Source organism: Abramis brama (assembly GCF_963993115.1).
Source record: "Abramis brama genome assembly, chromosome: 21".
In the NCBI taxonomy this organism is placed as follows: Eukaryota; Metazoa; Chordata; class Actinopteri; order Cypriniformes; family Leuciscidae; genus Abramis; species Abramis brama.
The window spans coordinates 12121328-12147668 of record NC_139983.1 but is presented as its reverse complement, the minus strand read 5'-3'; the positions used below and the strand labels follow the sequence as shown (position 1 = coordinate 12147668).

Sequence of the window (26341 nt, the reverse complement as noted above, 5' to 3'; positions counted from 1 at the left end):
TCTTCCTTCACAGTCACCCAACAAAGGCACGATTAGGAGCCAATGCTTTTTTTTCACCTTTAGAGGGGAAATACCACAAACCCAATTTCACAGTTCTTACAGTGGTAAAGGTCAGCAGGCAGGGTGTGGGAATGTGAGATTTTTTTTAGGTCCATTTCGGATGGATTTTGATAGTTTTAATCTTGTTGCTTCACACACTGACTGCAGATGGAGTGTGTGTCTAGGAGTCGCAGATCCTGTTGCCATGGGCTACGGATGTCACACAGAACCTAGATGTCAGAGCAGACAGGTGGAGATGCCATCATGTGAAAGAAGCCTGCGGTTTCTCACTCTCTATCACACTGAGACAAACACAAGATGCACACACACACACAGGCACAGGCTGTGTGACTGATTCATCCAGCAAAATGTGCTTCCTTGGGAAATGAGACTAAGGATCTGTTTACACTACACCGTTTTCAACTAAAAACGAAAAACTTTTAATGCGATTGGTTCATTTACACGACAATGGCGTTCTGGGGGCCTGAAAACGCAAACATTTGAATACGGGATTCAAAGTGGAAGTTTTTGAAGTTTTCTCTGCGTAAACTACAAAAACGTGAATTTGGGAAAATGGTGATGTCATGCGTATTACGAGTTTAGTCTGTAGGGGCGTAGTGTTTCTTTACAAAGTGACAGCGCCAACTACTGGCCTGGGATGAATAATACAGTGTTTTTAGGTGTTTTCGTGGATCCGTGTGAACGGGGAACGATTTGACAACGTTGTTGTCTGTACGCAAAGGAATAGTTCATCGTTGTTGTGTAAAGTGAACGTACCCTAAACTCTGATTATGTCTGAATGGATCAAGAGATTGATCACTGTAAGTGAAAACTAAATACATACATAAAGTATATATAGGCATATTGTTATTCTGAGTAATATAATATCCATTAAAAATGTTAAAAAGTCCAATTAATAAAATGAAGATGAATTAAATTGCTGTTTGAATGATCTTGATAGCTATTTGAAAGCTTTAGTTCTTAATTATTTATTTATGTATACAGTGAGGAAAATAAGTATTTGAACACCCTGCTATTTTGCAAGTTCTCCCACTTGAAATCATGGAGGGGTCTGAAATTGTCATCGTAGGTGCATGTCCACTGTGAGAGACATAATCTAAAAAAAAAAATCCAGAAATCACAATATATGATTTTTTAACTATTTATTTGTATGATACAGCTGCAAATAAGTATTTGAACACCTGTCTATCAGCTAGAATTCTGACCCTCAAAGACCTGTTAGTCTGCCTTTAAAATGTCCACCTCCACTCCATTTATTATCCTAAATTAGATGCACCTGTTTGAGGTCGTTAGCTGCATAAAGACACCTGTCCACCCCATACAATCAGTAAGAATCCAACTACTAACATGGCCAAGACCAAAGAGCTGTCCAAAGACACTAGAGACAAAATTGTACACCTCCACAAGGCTGGAAAGGGCTACGGGGAAATTGCCAAGCAGCTTGGTGAAAAAAGGTCCACTGTTGGAGCAATCATTAGAAAATGGAAGAAGCTAAACATGACTGTCAATCTCCCTCGGACTGGGGCTCCATGCAAGATCTCACCTCGTGGGGTCTCAATGATCCTAAGAAAGGTGAGAAATCAGCCCAGAACTACACGGGAGGAGCTGGTCAATGACCTGAAAAGAGCTGGGACCACCGTTTCCAAGGTTACTGTTGGTAATACACTAAGACGTCATGGTTTGAAATCATGCATGGCACGGAAGGTTCCCCTGCTTAAACCAGCACATGTCAAGGCCCGTCTTAAGTTTGCCAATGACCATTTGGATGATCCAGAGGAGTCATGGGAGAAAGTCATGTGGTCAGATGAGACCAAAATAGAACTTTTTGGTCATAATTCCACTAAACGTGTTTGGAGGAAGAAGAATGATGAGTACCATCCCAAGAACACCATCCCTACTCTGAAGCATGGGGGTGGTAGCATCATGCTTTGGGGGTGTTTTTCTGCACATGGGACAGGGCGACTGCACTGTATTAAGGAGAGGATGACCGGGGCCATGTATTGCGAGATTTTGGGGAACAACCTCCTTCCCTCAGTTAGAGCATTGAAGATGGGTCGAGGCTGGGTCTTCCAACATGACAATGACCCGAAGCACACAGCCAGGATAACCAAGGAGTGGCTCTGTAAGAAGCATATCAAGGTTCTGGCGTGGCCTAGCCAGTCTCCAGACCTAAACCCAATAGAGACTCTTTGGAGGGAGCTCAAACTCCGTGTTTCTCAGCGACAGCCCAGAAACCTGACTGATCTAGAGAAGATCTGTGTGGAGGAGTGAAAAATCCCTCCTGCAGTGTGTGCAAACCTGGTGAAAAACTACAGGAAACGTTTGACCTCTGTAATTGCAAACAAAGGCTACTGTACCAAATATTAACATTGATTTTCTCAGGTGTTCAAATACTTATTTGCAGCTGTATCATACAAATAAATAGTTAAAAAATCATACATTGTGATTTCTGGATTTTTTTTTTAGATTATGTCTCTCACAGTGGACATGCACCTACGATGACAATTTCAGACCCCTCCATGATTTCCAAGTGGGAGAACTTGCAAAATAGCAGGGTGTTCAAATACTTATTTTCCTCACTGTATATAACATTTATTTTTATTTTAAAAGATACTTTATTCATAATGTTTCTATTTAAATGTATAACTATTTACTGTATATAACACCTCACTCCTTCAGTGCAGGTCGCTCTGGGTGTGAGAGGTCAGACCTTACTAAAGTGTTTTTGTATGAGCGACTAGTCAGTGAGATAAACAAACCCCTCTCCTCATCTCCTTATTTTAGAAGGCTCAAACCCTCCCTCATGTAGACTGACCTTAAATGGTATCTACCATCCAACCAACCACACAAACAACCTTTATTTATAACATCGGGCACTGTGCCTGCTCCAAACCTACATTAACATTGTTGGCAGATCGCCCTGTACTCCCAAAAGAGAGGCAAGAAAATCATGGATCCCCATAGTATTAGCACTCTGTAAATACTCACTAATGGCCTGTTTTTTTTTTTTTTTAATGGTCTTCAGTAATGAACACATCTCTGTCTCAGACTGCTTGCTCTTATTAAAGATGTTCTCCTGGAGGTGACCATGGGTGTACGCCATCCAGCAAGGACCCCAGTCTGAACTGCAGATGTTGACGCTGTGCTTGAGTGCTTCTTACAGCCGGTGGATTTCGTCTGGGAGGACAAAGAAAGATTTGGAGGAGCTTGACGCATCTAAACTCTTGTTGGTTTTATTGGTTGTTTTTCACAGCTTCCTTCCCTAGCCATTTAATAACAGTTGTGCTGCCTAATGGCGTAAGACTTACCGCTGAGATTGAAAAGCCCTCTTACAAACATAACTAGGTATGTACGTTGTTCTGCATTTAGATGAGGAGGGCAAAGAGGCATGCTGGGATACAAAGACAAAGCCATCCACAGGAATTACCGGTGTACCGCAGGAAATCAAGTGCACACGCCTGTTTGTTAGCTAGGATGTCACCATGTATTCAGGACTGGGGATGGATGAAATAGTTTAAGGAAAAAACTCATTTAAATATTGGAGGAAGAATGTGTAAATAGTGCAATCTCAAGTGTTTTATACAGTATGTGTTGGTGTTAAAAAGTGAAAGTGGAAAAAAGTGAAAGTGACATGGTAACCCATACTCGGAATTTGTCCTCTGCATTTAACCCATCCAAGTTAGTGCACACACATTTGAAATAGTGAGTAGGGAATGCACACCTACTCCTTGGACTCACACATTCGGAGCAGTGGACAGCCATGTTTTTGCTGTGGTGCCCGTGGAGCGATTGGTGATTGACTGCACCTCAGTCATTTCCTGTGAATGAGAATTGAGAATCAAACCTGCAACCTTCGGGTTACCAGTATGACTCTAACCATTAGGCCACGACTGCCCCAAATGCCCTTGTGTCAGAGTAAGAGTTCACACTTATAAATAAGTCAGATTGAATGAATGGTATGCGTATTTGGTGTGCTGTCCGAGGAGAGGGCTCCGAGTTTGGAATTTGGCCCGAACCCAGAAGACTCTCCCCGTATTCCTGGCTGTGGTAGGGCACCTGGCACTCAACAAACCAAGAGTGACAGGTCGGGGTGGTAGAGGGATGCTGAAAACTTTCGAGGAATGTCGGTGAGTCGACTTTGTAGGATAGACGTGGTAATTGCTGATGACGAGTTGATTGGGTAGATTATTTGAACGTGCTCCTCCCGGACTTTGTTAATGAAACATCATTAAATATATCTCAGATTTCAAATCTTTGGACTTAGAAATGACTAGTTTTTTATGGTAACGCTTATTAGGCAAATATGTTTACATGTTTTTGGTTGTTAATGACATATAATAATGATAATATTATCATAAATTAATTTATATATACTCTAAAATGTTGAGGAACAAAGAAAGCACACTAGACAGTACTAAAAATTATTTTAGAGTTCACTAGTTAAAGGGGAACTTGGCAACTATTTAAACTTAATAAATCCGTTTAGAAATCATTTGGATGGTTAAATAACCTGGTCTGGTGAGAATGGTGACTTTCCCCGCACCCCCCAGCGTTCCCCGGTGGAAAACCAACCTTGCAACATGCAAGTTGGAAATAGGAAGTCTCGTGAGAAGCGAGAACGAGCGAGAAACACAAACTGCTTTAAGGCATTCAACATATTCACACACGCCATATGATACTGTGTATGATGTATTACCCACCTCGGTAGACATAGCTCCACACGATAAAGTTAGACAGCGGTAGAAAGGGGGAGGAGGGTGCCGCAAGTGAGATTTTTTTACTACAGTGTTGTGAAATACACGGCCCACAGCTGTAGGGGGAGCTCGTTGAGAAAACACGCGACAACAAAAGGGAAAATCAACGAAGAAATGGCTAGAGTTGCCATGTTCCCCTTTAACAACCTTTAGCCAATTACATTGTTTTTACATATTAGGGCAAATGGCAGTGAATTTGTCATTATGATCTTGATGAAGATGTGAACAGTTTTTACAACTCATAACTGGGTGATTCTTCAACTATAAGCACTTTTGGACATGTGGACTTTTAGAAAATTAATTTTTCAAATTAATTTGTCAGAGGTTTTATCCAAATTGTCTAATATGCAATAAAGTGGTGCAGGAATGATGTCAGAACCCAGAAGTCTAATTTGCCGCTGGTTCCTTTGAGATTTTCCTATGTTTTTTGGGGGGGGGGGGTTTATGTGTAAAATAAAGCCTATGGTAAACATAACTTGACGATACTTTGACGTTTTGCTCTACAACGAAAAATACACACACCCAGTGAAAACGTGAATTTTGAAGCAGTTATGTTCATTTTTGAAAACATACGTTTTTAATAAGTAACTAGATAAGACAGTTTGGGGTGTGAGTGTGTTAAAGAACAAAACGTCAAAGTATTGTCATGTTATGTTTACCACAGGCTTTATTTTACTCATAAATCTAAAACCCCATAGAAAAACTAGAAGGAACCAGCGGCGAGTTAGTTAGGTAATTTGTTTGTTTGTCGTTAGTTAATTAATTAATTAATTTCCCTGAAATGAATGAACATTCCTACAACAATGTCATTCACATGTCAGATTATGTATTATTTAATAGCATTCTGTGATGAAATTGTTGGTGGTGAGAATGACATTTTAAACATTTACTATGGGAAAATGTATAGTATTTACACAAATGGATTACATTTATTTTACTATTTGTTTAACTTTCCATAGTGTTAAACATGGTAATTGATATGATTTTTTTTTATAATATATGCCATCCTTGTACCATCCTTCAGTCACAAGATACAGTTATATACAGTAGGTTAATATTCATTCGTTATGGGTTCTGTGCAGTGGTGTATACATTAGCTGTTTTTGTTTTATCATCATAGCTGCAACTATATTGCATTTGCATGGCTGAAATACTCTATAGAGCTCTCCGTTCACTTTATATAGACCTTTCAATTCTGTATATAGTGAAAAAAGAATTGATGTATCCCCTTGTGACACAATTTAATTTTCTCCCAAGATTGTATAAAGAAAAATTAGCCCAAGTCAGAAACCTAATGTTTCCCCAAAGGCTACAAATGTACCGTATAGATTTGTTCCCAGTGTTCGCACCTCCGGTGGAAAGAGGAGACAGCCTGTGATTAAAGACATCCTCTCTGAGACCCTGCCGTGTCAGATTCATCTGAAAAACACCTCTCACGACTCAGGTCCGTGAGCGCTGCGAGGCTGCATTGCAGATCTGAGGGGAGGGTCAGACGAGAACAGAAACCTATTTATTATATTGAGTGTCTTTCTTGAAACCAGCCATCCTCTGCATCTCGCTTGGATCCTGCCATTGTGATGGAATCGCCTGCTTTGATCCCTGTAGTAGAAAGCAGGTGTGCTGATGAGACAGAGGGGAGACGATGTTGTTGTTCTAATGTAATTCTGTTGTTGGCCATGTCTTTCTTCCTTTTCTTTTCTGTTTTTGATGGGCAGCCCTTCAGTACATGTAAAACAGCCTTCAGACAAAGATGTGCACTGTTCTATTTCCCAGGGAGCCTCTGTGTTTTTGATGAGCTCTGACAGAGTTCTGGTTGCTGTCCAGGGAGCGTTTACAGTAGGGCTTTGAGTTGCGTGTCTTTTGGTGTGGCTGGCATTTTTTGGGGCTGACAGTAACAGGCTTGTGCTTTTGTGTCAGTACGCTCAGCCAGCCATGCTGGCGGTTTTGCAAATGAGATACAACTGATCATAATGCTTGTTCAGTGCCCTTTCTGTCCCGGCAGACAAAGCCATTGTGACCAATGTATCCATGAACTGGGCTTTTATACTACTTTTAAAATGCTTGGTGTCTCTTATAGAGGGTGTTCAGAGTATGTATGTTCTTCAGAGTATATATATATTGCAGTGGCAATATACATACAACAGTCATCATGTTTTCAGACCATTTCACGTTTGATTTTGATGGGACATAAAGCGGGGATATCTACAGCAGGTGGGTGAGTTGTTTACTTAATTTTAATTATTCTTCTAGATTAAAGATTCAAGATTACTTTATTTGTCCCTAGGGAAATTTGTCTTGGTCACAAAAGCTGCCACATAAAATACATACAATTATAGTGCAGTAATAGACACAGAAACAAAAAAAGTGCAGACATAAGTGCATTTAGTACCTACAGCACAGCCCCTCATTTCACACCCGAGGAGTTTTATACCTATTCAGGTATCTTTTCCTGTATTTAATTGGAATCCTATAGCATCTACCTGATGGGAGCAGTTCGTACTCTTGAGTACAGGACATGGTAGGGGTCCGCTATAATTTTCCTAGCCTGTTTAACTATGGTTTTCTCAAAGAAAATTTGGAGGGAGGGATGCTTCCTCACCCCATCATTTTAATTGCTGTGTAAACCAGTCTATTTGTGATTTTTAACTTAGCTGATATGTTACCAAACCAAGCTATGATTCCGTAATGAAATACACTCTCTATCCCAGCATGATAAAATAACATCAATACCCTCTGTCCAACCCCAAACACCCTGAGTCTTCGCAAGAAGTTGAGTCGCTGTTGGATACTAGTGCATTCAGAACTCACATGGAAATTCCAAGACAAATTACAGTCAATATATACACTCAAATTTGTTAGAATGAACCTGTGTAATACAAATGTTATGGGCCATTAATGGAGTATGGTCCCCCTGGATCAAAAATCATTTCTTCTGTTTTCTTAGTATTTCCAATGAGATGATGGTCCTCACACCATTGTACAAACTTTTTAACCTCCAAACTATAGCCAGAAATGTCAGTGGCTGTATCCATAAGTCCCAAGATGGCAGTGTCATTCGAAAACTTGACAATAAAAGTGCTGGGATGACTGCTTGTACAATCGTTTGTGTATAATGTAAACAGAATGGGACACCTGTATTGATGACTTTACACTCAGATAATGTCTGGTTCACTCGGACATGCTGGGTCCTGTTGGTCAAAAATGAGTGATACCACCTGATGATGTATGGGTTAACAGACATTGGGTTAGTCTTCCCATTAACGCCATTATTTTGCCATTATTTTGACCGATTCGCGAACGCGCAGCAAAACAAGAGGCGAGATTTATCGCACGGACCAATCATATCCAACCATAACCAATCATAGCGTGATGGAGGTATTGCCTCCTCTCATGTGACTTTCCCCCATTCATTCTCAACTAACCCCCACCAAACCCAGCACACGCTTTAGGGGGTCTGTTAAAAGTCAATGGGCTCAGTGGAGGCAAGATTCACGGACTCCCACTGTAACTTTAACTGCTGGTGTCACTGTTGGACTGATTACTTTAGAAAAACTAGTGATTTTGTATTGTAATGTCACATTTTGTAATATTTGCGTTGTTTTATCTTTGTAATATGGATTGTTTCTTATCCATTTTTTTTTTAAGGAGGCACTGCCTCCCTTGCCTCCTCGGAGGAAACCCCCATAGCATCATTGCTTCTTCACTGTGTAGTTTGCTAGAATGTGAATGAACTGGGCTGTTTAGTGGTTTGATGTGTTTCCAGTGCAGATGCAAGCGATCTGACCAATGCAAGTCTGACCAATGATTCTCTAAATGCAAGACCTGAAAAATAAATTCGCCATTGTAAAATTGAATGCACATAATCCCAGCTGAACCAACCTGACCTAGAGATATTAAGACATGGAAAATACAGAGGTTTGAAATTAATTAACGTCTTTATTTAGAGAGAAGATGATATGGTACACAGCATTTTTGAGGTAATTTGCTCCATCTGCATCAGTGCTGTTACATAATGCCCTCAAAACTCTGCCAGTGATTTCTCCATTAAAAGTTCTAAAAAGTTCAAAAACAACTTCACCGTTTACTTTGAGCGTGATGTGTTGTGTGTGCAGATGGCGCATACTGGCAGGAAAGGCAGAGAAGTGATTCACACCATTGAATAACAGGTCTGCAGTACAGTTGGTGTGATGTCAGTGCAGCACGGTGCTTTTGAGTTACTGAGCTCTGCAGAATATCTGTTCACCAGTTCAGCACGAATGGCTGCTCTGACTTTACATGTTCAACATGGGGTATCATAATGGGATGTGTATATGTGAACATGTTTTTTTTTATTATTTTTTTATTTAGTACTTTTACCCTGATCATCTGATTCAAGTTTACACCCCCCTGCTCTTAAAGGGTTAGTTTACCCAAAAATTAAAATTCTGTCAATAATTACTCACCCTCATGTCGTTCCAAACCCGTAAGACTTTCGTTCATCTTCAGAACACAAATGAAGATCTTTTTGATGAAATCTAAATGATTTCTGTCCCTGGCAAATGGTAAATATTCTGTTTCTGGCAGCTACGCAACTACTACTTTGAATTTTTAAAAAGTTCATAAAGAGTTTGTAAAACTAATTCATATGCAGTTTAATCCAAATTTTCTGAAGAGACATTATCGCTTTATATGATGAACATATTGAATTTAGGCTTTTATTCACATATAAACATTCATCAACTTTAAAATCCCTTTAAAATTATTACAATTTTTGTAGATTCTCCAAGGGGTAAGTTTTGAGCTCTCTCTCTCTCTCTCTCTCTCTCTCTCTCTCTCTCTCTCTCTCTCTCTCTCTCTCCATAGGCATATGTATATGTATTCTGATATATTATTATCTTTTATGTGGGTGACCCTTCTTTGTTTGTCCCTGCAGTATGTCTCTTTGACCAAATTGCTCATCTGAGAACTTCACTGCTTGCCAAGGAAAATGTAAATGAATGCAGTGTCAGTGTGTTTTTATGTAGAACAGAGTCTCCTTGCATTTACTTGGACAGATGTTAACATTTTTTTTGCATCTGGATGATTTCACGTTGATTTATTTATCCCACATCATCTACTTCAAGTCCATGTTTGTTTTTTGGATCCTGTTGAAAGCACGAGAGGTCATTTGTCCGTCTTTACATGCTTTTTTATTTTCAGAATGTAGAAAACAATATATGAATAATGAAGTGACGTGTAACTAAAATAGGGCGAGTGTGGATCCAATTCTCTATTGTGTAGTGCAGATACGTGGAGCGAGATGCCAGACCTCAGACATGCTATATGCACACAAACACACACTTCAACCTGTCGTCAGTGAGACTGCAACCAAGCAGTCGTTCAGTCACACCTTTTGAAACCCATCTCACGCTCCCCACATGAAAGACTCTGCAATGGCGCCACATGAAGAGCCGCCAGTCTTCCCAGCAGCTCCGCACATATATTAGTCATTAATTAGTTGGGCATGTGCCAGAAATATGTTTTCATACGAGGGCAACATCAAGGGGTGTTTTTGCCTGTCAACCGTTTAATTTCTTTCTTGTGTGCGTGATGCTGTTTTTCAGTGTATTTAAATCGATTTGCATTAGCTAGAGTTTGAAGCTCTTCATTGGGAATGAGGTGATGTTTGCGATCGATTGGGTCAAAGTTGGGGTTGATATGCTTTTGGGTATGAATATTATAATGCAGTCTCAACAATTTCACTAGATTGTTCTCTTTAACCGTCTTGTGCTCTACTTTTTAACCGAAAAGAAATACGTTCCTTCAAATCATTCAAGATTTATGACATTTTAAGTTGGAAATTTCATTTTCAGGTTTATGCTCAAAAAGTGAATAAATGGATCATAACTACTGCACAAATATAATTAAGTAACATAATATCCCCTAAAAATACAAAATATTTAATTAAAAAACATTATCAAACTTAAATATAGTACATTAATTTAATTGAAATAAAAAAAGCTTTTTTTTAGTATATTTTTTATATACTATTATAATATTTTTTTAAATAAATAAGTACATTTAAAAAAAATTGACATTTGTATTTTCAATTTTCATTTTTGTTTAAGTTTTTGTATAATTTTGGTATTTTTATTAGGTTTTGTTGTTTTATGAAATTTTTACTTGGCTTTAATTTATTTTTATTTCAGTTTTAGTTGTAGTCATTTTAGTGCTTTAACTTAAAAAATTAACTAAAAAATAATTAGTTAGGGGCCAAGACAGCATTTGTTAAGTTTGTTTTTAATTTAATAATTCCTTTTTTAAAATTATTATTATTATTATTATTATTTTGCAGAAGGTTGCAGTGTACACAAATGTAAACGATATTTGAGAGTTACAACATTATAAGTGAAGATTTTCAGCAAATGATTGTATGCAAAGGTATTCATAATGTACATTATAATGCATATATTTTCATGTATAATTGTAACCAAAGTAAAAATGTATTATAATATTTTCATGTATAATTGTAACCAAAGTAAAAATGTATTATAATATTTGCAGATTCCTTGTAATTGATTGAATTCAAATTCCTGCCTAAATATACAGGGTTCCCTTGAGACCAATTAGAGTTGATTTTGAAAATATGTAGTTTAGAACTACATCCTTAGTAGTTCAAATTCACATTCATTATATGGAAACAAGCAGCCTAGACATTGTTCAAAATCTCATGTGTTCCACAGAGGAAAGAAAGTCAGAGAGGAATGACATGAAGGTGAGTAAAGTATGACAGATCTTTCATTTTTTGGGTGAACTAATCCCTTTAAGGGTGTTGGTGTATTAAACTATAATTTATTTAAACATCCAATGGCTTTTTTGACCCCGCAGCACAATCGATTTGGTTCATTTTTGGATGCGTTTTCTCAGTGTTAATAATTCATTCTGTTGTGAAATGTCCCTGAAATCACACACTGCTGTTTACCCCGTGTCAACAACGCTCACGCTGTCTATTTACGACTGTGTTCTGTTTGCTTTTCTCCTTCTGCTCATCTGTCCCGCAGAGCTCCAATCTAATAACCTGTCAGAATCACCTGCTACCATCCTCTCCTCTCTCTTTCATTTCGGGTTTCATTGCGGGTTGTGACTAGTTACGGACGAGAGATGGACTCGGTCCAGTTTCGGTTCTGCAGCGTATCGTCCCTACGGCAATCAGACCATCAGTCAGCGGCAGCCAAACAAACACACACTCACTCAGTGAAGCCCTTGTGCTTCTCCATGAGGGGATTGATAGTGAACATCTGGGATCTGGTCGAAATCAGAACAACTTATTCAAGTCTGGTCTCACCAAATAATTTAGATTTGCATAAACGTTTTTTGGCAGGCCGCATCATTACTTTCTATATGGGAAGAAAAAGAGACAAATAGTCGAATTAACAAGAGAACTAATGATGAGAGGAGAATATTATCATTATGTCCTCACTCTGAGATGCCTTTTTTTTCATGTTTTCACACAGGTGACCTGCAACTGTTTCAGCATCAGTGATGGAGAGCTGCAGGATTTGGGGGTGGGGCTTTACCCCAGGTGAGTGACATGAGGGACATCCCAGCATGCTTTGCACTGAACATAGAACAATTGTGGACATTATTAGTGCTACTTGCTAAGAAAAGCGTCACTGTTAATATTATCCATACTTAGCGTTAAAAAATTCATAAAAAATATTAACTTTTTTTCTTTCTTTTTTACATCAAACTAAACATTAAATTGCACTTAAAATGAATTAAAAGTATTGCATAATATTATTGATCATTAAAATATATTAAATATTAATATTTTTAAAAATATAATGATATTACCCCAGGTGAGGGACATGAGTGACATTCCAGCATGTTTTGCACTGAACATAGAACAATTGTGGAAATTATTAGTGTCACTATTATTAATATTCATACTTTGGGTTAGTGATGAAAAAATCCATCAAAAAAGTATTAATTATTGCATAATATAAAAAATACAAAAAAAAACTTTTTTACATCATATTAAACATATAATTGCACTTTGAATGAAAAGTGTTGCATAAAATTATTAATAATAAATACATACAAAATATTATAATATTTAAAATACGGTGGTATTATCCCCAGATGACTGACATAAGGGACATCCCAGCATGCTTTGCAGTGAACATACAACAATTGTGGATATTATTATTGCTGCTTGCCAAGAAAAGCATAACTGTTCATATTAATCATATCTAGGGTTAGTGATTCACAAAAAAGAATATATATAAAAAAAGTATTAATTATTGCATAATATTAAAAATATTAACTTTTTTTTATTATATTTAAAATACGATGATATTACCCCAGATGGGTGACATAAGAGACATCCCAGCATGCTTTGCACTGAACATAGAAAAAGTGTGGAAATTATTAGTGGTAATTGCTAAGAAAAGCATCATTACTAATATTATTCAAACTTAGGTTTAGTGTTGAATAAACCTTCATACAATTATTAATTATTAAGTGTTCTTTGAAATTGTTAATTATTACATTAAAAGTTATTACATAAAATTTAAAATTAAATCACACAAAAAAAAAAATTGGGGCATCATTTCCACTATAACAAACCATTTTTTCCTCATGAATAAAGTTTTATTTTCTTTCCCAAAAGCTAGTGTACTTGTTTATTAAGGAGACGTGAAAATCATGACATGAAATCATGCTTGAGATGAAATATAGAACGTGAACTTCCATACTTAAGTTTTACTTGGTCTTAATTTTACCCACAATGCTCTTGTGTCTCTGTCAGTTAGGCCACTGTTCTTATTTTCACGCCCAGCAGATTTGTGTGACAGAAAACATGTTAATATTATTAGCTCTGCAGTCACAAAGAGGGATTCTGACACGAGTTAGGATTACATGCTACGATTGCTCTTTGCTACTGAACATGCCTCAGGGAAGCTCCTGTTCACACACACACGGAGGGGCTGAACCAAAAGCAGCACAAGAAACAAGAATAATTACACATAAACAGACATTCAGCTTTTAATGTGACTAAATTACAACTTGCCGAGACACATTGTGAGCCCTGAAATAGAGGGGATTTCCTCTGCAAATTGCTTTGTGCGTGTATGTAAGACTTGAGTGAATCCTCTGGGCTGAAATGCATCTCATAAGAACCACTGAAAATGTTTTTTTGTTTTTTTTAAAGCTTCTGAATGGAGAGTGACTTGTTTAGTATTGCTATTTTAAAAATGTGTGATGCTATAGTGTATGCAGTGCATGCAAAATCACCATAGATTTCACATAGCTGTAATACAACACACTTTATATTTAGCCTTCTGGTTGCTACAGGAGTGTTCGATAGGTCTGTCTTACAAAACAATGATAGGAACTGTCTCTGTGCTATCTTCATCGTCCTCTCTCTCTCTCTCTCTTCTTTCTCTCTGTTTTCTGTTTGTAGAGGGGGATAGCAATTAAAATGTGACAGGCCAGTGTCAGTGCACTAGTGCCGTCACGCTCTGCCTTCTCCCTTTGAGGCGGTGACAGGGCCGAGACCTAGAGATCAACTGCTCTTAAATTACACTTTTATCAGTGCTGACGTCTTTCATAATTAATCTTCATGCTCACAATTGTTACCAAGTGGCTTTTTTTTTTTTTTACCTACAGATGAGCTCTTGATGGGGTCATGATTGTACGGTGGAATTTCCCATTTCTAAAGGCCGATTAAAATACAGCTCAATTGTGTTTCTTCAAGACGACATGGAATGACGTTCAAAAAGCATTTACTTTCCGTAATGTGGCATATTTCAGATGAAATAGAAGATTCGCTATGACACAACTGAGAGCATGGCCACTGGGAACTGATTGGTTCATTAAATTGTATTATTAGTGGTACTTTCTAAGGCAAGCAAGCATTCTTTTTCTAAATCTAAATCCATAAAACTTTGGCTTTTTATTTATATTGGGTGTTTTTGCCTTTTATTATGATAGGATAGTATGTAGACAGGAAACGAGAGGGGGACGGGATCGGGAAAGGCCTGCGAGGTGGGACTCGAACTCGGGTCGCCTGAAACGCAACGGCATTATATGTCGGTGCTGCCCACGAGGCTATCGGCGCCAACAACTTTGGCTTTTTATGCTACAGAAATGAATGATGCGTCAAGTTGTGTGGTGATAAAATGAAATATTTTTCCTCTATTTTCAATTGTTTTAATTTAATGAAAGGTTAGATCTTTGTGAATTTTTTGAATAAACATTCAATGCAGATTTATTTTTACACAACGTGTGTGGCCCTGTTTACACCTGGTATTATCTGTTTTGTCCACTTTTGATCACTTCTGTCCTGATTTCTTTGAGGGGAGGGTCTATATGTGGGTAAACATATGTGCTTTTTCAGATCTTTCGATCTAACGGATGAAATAAACTCATGCAATTTACATATGAATGAGAAAGTAGACGACTGAAAACATAAGGAGAGCAGCAGCATTCGTCTAGGCGGAAGAACACGCTGTGAGTGTTAGAAATCAGGAATGGTGAGCGAACATTGTGCTTGGTACGTTTGTCATCTTCAATCCAATCTTGAGTCTTCAGCCAACAAACTTTAAATCCCGTCTTTTGTGGCTGTTCTTTTTTTACAGTCTATGGTTCGAATCATTCGACCACATGAACGTTTACACTACGAAAGCAATCCGGTCGAATACGTATTCAACTACCGCTGGAAGTGGTCGAAAGTGGAAAAACTCATGTGATCCGATCGACCAAAACACATCTTAATACCACATGTAAACACGGCCTGTGTGTATATAAAAGATTGTAGTTGTAGAGGACTGGCAATATTTAGGTAGCACTGAGGTACCAATATTTATTTTCTCTAATTGGTTGAACAATGAACAGCAGTGCATTCATTTATAAACCATAACAGGGTGTTTCATCCCTGTCTATTTTTATACATGAAATGTGACATGCACTGTCAGTTTCTCTGCTTCCTAATGCGAGAGCATATTGTGGTGTATTTAAGTCCTCAGCCGTGGCGTCTCCACTGGTTCTTTGGCTGGATGTGAACCAGCGGTTTTCTGCTAATCCCTGTGCTTGTGTCTGGAGCTCGTGGGAGGATTTGTGCTGTCAGACGTCCTCCATGGCCAGGACTCCATGCTGACACTCGCGGCCCCGTCTGGGCACTGTTACCAGGGGAAGAGAGTGTATCCATAGTGCCCAAATTAAGCTCCAGTAAACCTGTGGCCGGCAGTCTGTTATGCTGTGGCCTGACAAAACCCAGCAGCAGAAATCCATAAAGATTTACAGGCGCTCTACCGCATGCAGCGCTGTCATCCGTGAACAAGGAAAGTTTGTGACGATTTGTTTCCCACCTTAACACCCCATTCAGGCCTTGGAAATAGTGAGGGATAATTGGGTGTTTCTTCAGCTACGGGCACTTTTATGTCCCAGGAGTTTATTATAAAATAATAGAAACTGTTAAAACTAACTAGATAACTTTATTTGCATTCTGTTTGCTAAATGAAGGGCACAATAAAACCAATGCATTGTGTTACTTTTTACTGATTTTCAATCTTAACCTTTTAAAATATTTACAAATATTTATTTTATTATTTGTATGATGCATTCACAATTCATCAATTCATAAAAAAATAATAAAGTAATAATAAAACAGAGCAATTCCAAGATGGTCCTCGCACCATTGGTGCTCAGGCCCTAAATATTTGTAAATAATAATAAAAAATATGCATTACATTTAAAAAAAATAGTCTGATAAAGCTTTCTGTATTTATTGTATGAAATAAAATAAAAAAATAGCAAAATCATTAAAAGGTATTTTGTACTTGAGATATGAGACATTTAATGTGTGAGGAAAACTTTAATTTTATTCATTAGGGGCCAAGCCCCGAAGGGGCTATGGCACCTATTGTATCTGTTAGTTTTCTTATTATTATTAGGGGCCAAGCCCCGAAGGGGCTATGGCACCTATTGTATCTGTTAGTTTTCTTATTATTATTAGGGGCCAAGCCCCGAAGGGGCTATGGCACCTATTGTATCTGTTAGTTTTCTTATTATTAGGGGCCAAGCCCCGAAGGGGCTATGGCACCTATTGTATCTGTTAGTTTTCTTATTATTAGGGGCCAAGCCCCGAAGGGGCTATGGCACCTATTGTATCTGTTAGTTTTCTTATTATTATTATTATTATTATTCTTCTTCCTCCTCTTGAAGTCTATGGCAGCCCTATGAACCATACATAGGAAAATGATGAAATTTGGCACACTTGTAGTGATGGTAATGAAAAGTAATTGTAGCAATTTTTGAGTCTCTAGGTCCAACTCTATAGCGCCACCAGCAGTTCAAAAATTCAACATTGAAATGGTTATAACTTTTGAACCCTTTGATCTAGAAAAATGAAACTTAGTACACCTGATTCATCTCATCATGCTGATTAGAACCAATATCTTACATTAAGACTCCGCCCATTACAGTAGTGGCCATTTTGAAAAGTACAGTATGCAGTTTTTTTGCTACTCCTCCTTCAAAATTGGTCTAATTTTGTCCAAACATGTACTCAAATGATCTTCGGACTGAGCCGCATAAAAGTACTGTCCCCGATTTTTTTTATTCTTCTCTGATCAAAAGTTATGACGTCGCAAACTTAACGAGGTCGACCCAAAATTGGTTCAGAAGCTATAGCTCGGCCAAACTTTGATCAATCGAAACGAAAATTGGTACACTTCATCGGAAGCATGATCTGAGGTTCCATGCCAAAGTTGGGAACAGCGCCACCTACGGGTCATGAGATATGGAAAATGCATATTTTGGCCAATAACTTATGAACAGTTTGTCAGAAAATTATAAACTTGGTGTCTATCGATTCCTTGGGTCATGACAAATCCGTGGATATCGATTTTGCCATGATGGGATGTACCACGTGTCCGCCATTTTGAATGATGTCATAATTTGCAATATCTTTTAAACTATTTGAAATTTCTTCACCAAATTTGGTATGGATCATCATTAGCATGGCCCGAAGGTACCTGAGAAATTTGATCACAGCGCCACCTAGTGTTCCAGAGATATCATTGTTTTTTGAAAAAACGCTTATAACTTTTGCTAACATTGCTTGAAATTTGATTTCTTTATGTCAATATATTCCTTGGCTTATGCCGATTTCAACGATATCTCATATGTTATTTATCAACAATGTGACTGGCCGCCATATTGGAGTGAATGTAAAACAGTTTTTTCGCTACTCCTCCTTCAAAATTGGTCTAATTTTGTCCAAACATGTACTCAAATGATCTTCGGACTGAGCCGCATAAAAGTACTGTCCCCGATTTTTTTGCTATACTCGAAAAAAAAAGTTATGATGTCGCAAACTTAATGAGGTCAACCCATAATTGGTTCAGAGGCTGTAACTTGTGAACAGTTTGTCACAAAATCATAAAATTGGTGTCTATCAATTCCTTGCGTCATGTCGAATCTGAGGATATCTATTTTGCCAGCATTGGATGTACCACATCATAAGCTATATTAGCATTAAGTTAGCTTAGCATGCTAATCTCGTTAACATGATTTTGTGTGCTCATTCACACACTGAAGCCTCTCCTCTGCAGCTTTGTAAAACATGTCCTCTGGGTGGCGCAAGTGGTTCAACCATGCGTCATGAATCCCGAACCATTGTGGTCGTGGGTTCGAGACCAGTGTGGGGCGACTTTGAAATTGTGTATAAAATAATAATTTAAATTCCTTCCGGCTCTGCACTGCTGTTGGTGCTTAAATGCTAGCTGTGCTGCTGTAATTGATGTGCTTACTGTGCTTGATGTACATTAAATTTCTGATGTTTTGCTCTTCTGGCTCCGCATTGCGCTACAGCGGCTGTTGCTTGCTCTGCCTTGCAGGGCTTGGCCCCGTATTGCTGCTTGCAGCTATATTAGCAATTGTTATTGTCAGAATAACAATTCTTCTTCTTCCCAATGGAAGTCTATGGCAGCCCTATGAACCGTAAATAGGAAAATGATGAAATTTGGCACACTTGTAGTGATGGCCATGATTAGTAAATGTAGCAATTTTTGAGTCACTAGGACCAACTCTATAGCGCCACCAGCAGTTCAAAAATTCAACATTGAAATGGTTATAACTTTTGAACCCTTTGATCTAGAAAAATGAAACTTAGTACACCTGATTCATCTCATCATGCTGATCAGAACCAATATCTTACATTAAGACTCCGCCCATTACAGTAGTGGCCATTTTGAAAAGTACAGTATGCAGTTTTTTTGCTACTCCTCCTTCAAAATTGGTCTAATTTTGTCCAAACATGTGCTCAAATGATCTTCGGACTGAGCCGCATAAAAGTACTGTCCCCGATTTTTTTTATTCTTCTCTGATCAAAAGTTATGACGTCGCAAAGTTAACAAGGTCGACCTAAAATTGGTTCAGCGGCTGTATCTCGGCCAAACTTTGATCAATCGAAACGAAAATTGGTACACTTCATCGGAAGCATGATCTGAGGTTCCATGCCAAAGTTGGGAACAGCGCCACCTACGGGTCATGAGATATGGAAAATGCATATTTTGGCCAATAACTTGTGAACGGTTTGTCAGAAAATTATAAACTTGGTGTCTATCGATTCCTTGGGTCATGATGAATCCGTGGATATTGATTTTGCCATGATGGGATGTACCACGTGTCCGCCATTTTGAATTTTGTCATAATTTGCAATATCTTTTAAACTATTTGAAATTTCTTCACCAAATTTGGTATGGATCGTCATTAGCATGGCCCGAAGGTACCTGAGAAGTTTGATCACAGCGCCACCTAGTGTTCCAGAGATATCATTGTTTTTTGAAAAAACGCTTATAACTTTTGCTAACATTGCTTGAAATTTGATTTCTTTATGGCAATATATTCCTTGGCTTATGCCGATTTCAACGATATCTCATATGTTATTTTTCAACAATGTTACTGGCCGCCATATTGGAGTGAATGTAAAACAGTTTTTTCGCTACTCCTCCTTCAAAATTGGTCTAATTTTGTCCAAACATGTGCTCAAATGATCTTCGGACTGAGATCAATCGAGATCAATAAAAGTACTGTCCCCGATTTTTTTGCTATACTGGAAAAAAAAAAGTTATGATGTCGCAAACTTAATGAGGTCGACCCATAATTGGTTCAGAGGCTGTAACTTGTGAACAGTTTGTCACAAAATCATAAAATTGGTGTCTATCGATTCCTTGCGTCATGTCGAATCCGAGGATATCTATTTTGCCAGGATTGGATGTACCATGTTATAAGCTACATTAGCATTAAGATAGCTTAGCATGCTAATCTGGTTAACTTGCTTTTGTGTGCTCATTCTTACACTGAAGCCTCTCCTCTGAAGGTTGTGATTATACGTCCTCTGAGTGGTGCAATCTGCTAAACCATGAATCTAAAATCCTGAGCCATTCTGGTTGTGGGTTCGAGTCCCATGTGGGATGACTTTAAAGTTGTCATTTAAATTCCTTCCGGCTCTGCACTGCTGTTGGTGCTTAAATGCTCGCTGTGCTTCATTTACATTTATATTTAATTTCTGCTGTTTTTGTTCTTGCGGCTCTGCACTGCTGTTGGTGCTTAAATGCTTGCTGCGCTGCTGTGCTTGATGTACATTTACATGTATATTCAATTTCTGCTCTTTTTGTTCTTCTGGCTCCGCACTGCTGTTGGTGCTTAAATGCTTGCTGTGTTGCTGTAATTGATGTGCTTACAGAACTTGCTGTGCTTGATGTACATTAAATTTCTGATGTTTTGCTCTTTTGGCTCCGCATTGCGCTACAGCGGCTTTTGCTTGCTGTGCCTTGCAGGGCTTGGCCCCGTATTGCTGCTTGCAGCTATATTTATTATTATTATTATTCTTCTTCCTCCTCTTGAAGTCTATGGCAGCCCTATGAACCATACATAGGAAAATGATGAAATTTGGCACACTTGTAGTGATGGTAATGAAAAGTAATTGTAGCAATTTTTGAGTCTCTAGGTCCAACTCTATAGCGCCACCAGCAGTTCAAAAATTCAACATTGAAATGGTTATAACTTTTGAACCCTTTGATCTAGAAAAATGAAACTTAGTACACCTGATTCATCTCATCATGCTGATTAGAACCAATATCTTACATTAAGACTCCGCCCATTACAGTAGTGGCCATTTTGAAAAGTACAGTATGCAGTTTTTTTGCTACTCCTCCTTCAAAATTGGTCTAATTTTGTCCAAACATGTACTCAAATGATCTTCGGACTGAGCCGCATAAAAGTACTGTCCCCGATTTTTTTTATTCTTCTCTGATCAAAAGTTATGACGTCGCAAACTTAACGAGGTCGACCCAAAATTGGTTCAGAAGCTATAGCTCGGCCAAACTTTGATCAATCGAAACGAAAATTGGTACACTTCATCGGAAGCATGATCTGAGGTTCCATGCCAAAGTTGGGAACAGCGCCACCTACGGGTCATGAGATATGGAAAATGCATATTTTGGCCAATAACTTATGAACAGTTTGTCAGAAAATTATAAACTTGGTGTCTATCGATTCCTTGGGTCATGACAAATCCGTGGATATCGATTTTGCCATAATGGGATGTACCACGTGTCCGCCATTTTGAATGATGTCATAATTTGCAATATCTTTTAAACTATTTGAAATTTCTTCACCAAATTTGGTATGGATCATCATTAGCATGGCCCGAAGGTACATGAGAAGTTTGATCACAGCGCCACCTAGTGTTCCAGAGATATCATTGTTTTTTGAAAAAACACTTATAACTTTTGCCAACATTGCTTGAAATTTGATTTCTTTATGTCAATATATTCCTTGGCTTATGCCGATTTCAACGATATCTCATATGTTATTTTTCAACAATGTGACTGGCCGCCATATTGGAGCGAATGTAAAACAGTTTTTTCGCTACTCCTCCTTCAAAATTGGTCTAATTTTGTCCAAATATGTACTCAAATGATCTTCGGACTGAGCCGCATAAAAGTACTGTCCCCGATTTTTTTGCTCTACTGGAAAAAAAAAGTTATGATGTCGCAAACTTAACGAGGTCGACCCATAATTGGTTCAGAGGCTGTAACTTGTGAACAGTTTGTCACAAAATCATAAAATTGGTCTCTATCGATTCCTTGCGTCATGTCGAATCCGAGGATATCTTTTTTGCCAGCATTGGATGTACCACATCATAAGCTATATTAGCATTAAGTTAGCTTAGCATGCTAATCTCGTTAACATGATTTTGTGTGCTCATTCACACACTGAAGCCTCTCCTCTGCAGCTTTGTAAAACATGTCCTCTGGGTGGCGCAAGTGGTTCAACCATGCGTCATGAATCCCGAACCATTGTGGTCGTGGGTTCGAGACCAGTGTGGGGCGACTTTGAAATTGTGTATAAAATAATAATTTAAATTCCTTCCGGCTCTGCACTGCTGTTGGTGCTTAAATGCTAGCTGTGCTGCTGTAATTGATGTGCTTACTGTGCTTGATGTACATTAAATTTCTGATGTTTTGCTCTTCTGGCTCCGCATTGCGCTACAGCGGCTGTTGCTTGCTCTGCCTTGCAGGGCTTGGCCCCGTATTGCTGCTTGCAGCTATATTTATTATTATTATTATTCTTCTTCCTCCTCTTGAAGTCTATGGCAGCCCTATGAACCATACATAGGAAAATGATGAAATTTGGCACACTTGTAGTGATGGTAATGAAAAGTAATTGTAGCAATTTTTGAGTCTCTAGGTCCAACTCTATAGCGCCACCAGCAGTTCAAAAATTCAACATTGAAATGGTTATAACTTTTGAACCCTTTGATCTAGAAAAATGAAACTTAGTACACCTGATTCATCTCATCATGCTGATTAGAACCAATATCTTACATTAAGACTCCGCCCATTACAGTAGTGGCCATTTTGAAAAGTACAGTATGCAGTTTTTTTGCTACTCCTCCTTCAAAATTGGTCTAATTTTGTCCAAACATGTACTCAAATGATCTTCGGACTGAGCCGCATAAAAGTACTGTCCCCGATTTTTTTTATTCTTCTCTGATCAAAAGTTATGACGTCGCAAACTTAACGAGGTCGACCCAAAATTGGTTCAGAAGCTATAGCTCGGCCAAACTTTGATCAATCGAAACGAAAATTGGTACACTTCATCGGAAGCATGATCTGAGGTTCCATGCCAAAGTTGGGAACAGCGCCACCTACGGGTCATGAGATATGGAAAATGCATATTTTGGCCAATAACTTATGAACAGTTTGTCAGAAAATTATAAACTTGGTGTCTATCGATTCCTTGGGTCATGACAAATCCGTGGATATCGATTTTGCCATGATGGGATGTACCACGTGTCCGCCATTTTGAATGATGTCATAATTTGCAATATCTTTTAAACTATTTGAAATTTCTTCACCAAATTTGGTATGGATCATCATTAGCATGGCCCGAAGGTACCTGAGAAATTTGATCACAGCGCCACCTAGTGTTCCAGAGATATCATTGTTTTTTGAAAAAACGCTTATAACTTTTGCTAACATTGCTTGAAATTTGATTTCTTTATGTCAATATATTCCTTGGCTTATGCCGATTTCAACGATATCTCATATGTTATTTATCAACAATGTGACTGGCCGCCATATTGGAGTGAATGTAAAACAGTTTTTTCGCTACTCCTCCTTCAAAATTGGTCTAATTTTGTCCAAACATGTACTCAAATGATCTTCGGACTGAGCCGCATAAAAGTACTGTCCCCGATTTTTTTGCTATACTGGAAAAAAAAAGTTATGATGTCGCAAACTTAATGAGGTCAACCCATAATTGGTTCAGAGGCTGTAACTTGTGAACAGTTTGTCACAAAATCATAAAATTGGTGTCTATCGATTCCTTGCGTCATGTCGAATCTGAGGATATCTATTTTGCCAGCATTGGATGTACCACATCATAAGCTATATTAGCATTAAGTTAGCTTAGCATGCTAATCTCGTTAACATGATTTTGTGTGCTCATTCACACACTGAAGCCTCTCCTCTGCAGCTTTGTAAAACATGTCCTCTGGGTGGCGCAAGTGGTTCAACCATGCGTCATGAATCCCGAACCATTGTGGTCGTGGGTTCGAGACCAGTGTGGGGCGACTTTGAAATTGTGTATAAAATAATAATTTAAATTCCTTCCGGCTCTGCACTGCTGTTGGTGCTTAAATGCTAGCTGTGCTGCTGTAATTGATGTGCTTACTGTGCTTGATGTACATTAAATTTCTGATGTTTTGCTCTTCTGGCTCCGCATTGCGCTACAGCGGCTGTTGCTTGCTCTGCCTTGCAGGGCTTGGCCCCGTATTGCTGCTTGCAGCTATATTTATTATTATTATTCTTCTTCCTCCTCTTGAAGTCTATGGCAGCCCTATGAACCATACATAGGAAAATGATGAAATTTGGCACACTTGTAGTGATGGTAATGAAAAGTAATTGTAGCAATTTTTGAGTCTCTAGGACCAACTCTATAGCGCCACCAGCAGTTCAAAAATCCAACATTGAAATGGTTATAACTTTTGAACCCTTTGATCTAGAAAAATGAAACTTAGTACACCTGATTTATCTCATCATGCTGATCAGAACCAATATCTTACATCAAGACTCCGCCCATTACAGTAGTGGCCATTTTGAAAAGTACAGTATGCAGTTTTTTTGCTACTCCTCCTTCAAAATTGGTCTAATTTTGTCCAAACATGTACTCAAATGATCTTCGGACTGAGCCGCATAAAAGTACTGTCCCCGATTTTTTTGCTATATTGGAAAAAAAAAAGTTATGACGTCGCAAACTTAACGAGGTCGACCCAAAATTGGTTCAGAAGCTATAGCTCGGCCAAACTTTGATCAATCGAAACGAAAATTGGTACACTTCATCGGAAGCATGATCTGAGGTTCCATGCCAAAGTTGGGAACAGCGCCACCTACGGGTCATGAGATATGGAAAATGCATATTTTGGCCAATAACTTATGAACAGTTTGTCAGAAAATTATAAACTTGGTGTCTATCGATTCCTTGGGTCATGACAAATCCGTGGATATCGATTTTGCCATGATGGGATGTACCACGTGTCCGCCATTTTGAATGATGTCATAATTTGCAATATCTTTTAAACTATTTGAAATTTCTTCACCAAATTTGGTATGGATCATCATTAGCATGGCCCGAAGGTACCTGAGAAATTTGATCACAGCGCCACCTAGTGTTCCAGAGATATCATTGTTTTTTGAAAAAACGCTTATAACTTTTGCTAACATTGCTTGAAATTTGATTTCTTTATGTCAATATATTCCTTGGCTTATGCCGATTTCAACGATATCTCATATGTTATTTATCAACAATGTGACTGGCCGCCATATTGGAGTGAATGTAAAACAGTTTTTTCGCTACTCCTCCTTCAAAATTGGTCTAATTTTGTCCAAACATGTACTCAAATGATCTTCGGACTGAGCCGCATAAAAGTACTGTCCCCGATTTTTTTGCTATACTGGAAAAAAAAAGTTATGATGTCGCAAACTTAATGAGGTCAACCCATAATTGGTTCAGAGGCTGTAACTTGTGAACAGTTTGTCACAAAATCATAAAATTGGTGTCTATCGATTCCTTGCGTCATGTCGAATCTGAGGATATCTATTTTGCCAGCATTGGATGTACCACATCATAAGCTATATTAGCATTAAGTTAACTTAGCATGCTAATCTCGTTAACATGATTTTGTGTGCTCATTCACACACTGAAGCCTCTCCTCTGCAGCTTTGTAAAACATGTCCTCTGGGTGGCGCAAGTGGTTCAACCATGCGTCATGAATCCCGAACCATTGTGGTCGTGGGTTCGAGACCAGTGTGGGGCGACTTTGAAATTGTGTATAAAATAATAATTTAAATTCCTTCCGGCTCTGCACTGCTGTTGGTGCTTAAATGCTAGCTGTGCTGCTGTAATTGATGTGCTTACTGTGCTTGATGTACATTAAATTTCTGATGTTTTGCTCTTCTGGCTCCGCATTGCGCTACAGCGGCTGTTGCTTGCTCTGCCTTGCAGGGCTTGGCCCCGTATTGCTGCTTGCAGCTATATTTATTATTATTATTCTTCTTCCTCCTCTTGAAGTCTATGGCAGCCCTATGAACCATACATAGGAAAATGATGAAATTTGGCACACTTGTAGTGATGGTAATGAAAAGTAATTGTAGCAATTTTTGAGTCTCTAGGTCCAACTCTATAGCGCCACCAGCAGTTCAAAAATTCAACATTGAAATGGTTATAACTTTTGAACCCTTTGATCTAGAAAAATGAAACTTAGTACACCTGATTCATCTCATCATGCTGATTAGAACCAATATCTTACATTAAGACTCCGCCCATTACAGTAGTGGCCATTTTGAAAAGTACAGTATGCAGTTTTTTTGCTACTCCTCCTTCAAAATTGGTCTAATTTTGTCCAAACATGTACTCAAATGATCTTCGGACTGAGCCGCATAAAAGTACTGTCCCCGATTTTTTTTATTCTTCTCTGATCAAAAGTTATGACGTCG

General features: G+C 38.4%; 1 protein-coding gene across 1 annotated transcript in view; it reads left to right on the top strand.

The window, feature by feature from the left end:
• The window catches only part of smyd3 (SET and MYND domain containing 3), a 194872-nt gene that overhangs the window by 122580 nt on the left and 45951 nt on the right, over positions 1–26341 (top strand). The window contains exon 6 of the mRNA XM_084096189.1: positions 12287–12354. Coding sequence (XP_083952315.1) covers positions 12287–12354 — 68 coding nt within the window. The remainder of the gene's footprint in view (positions 1–12286; positions 12355–26341) is intronic.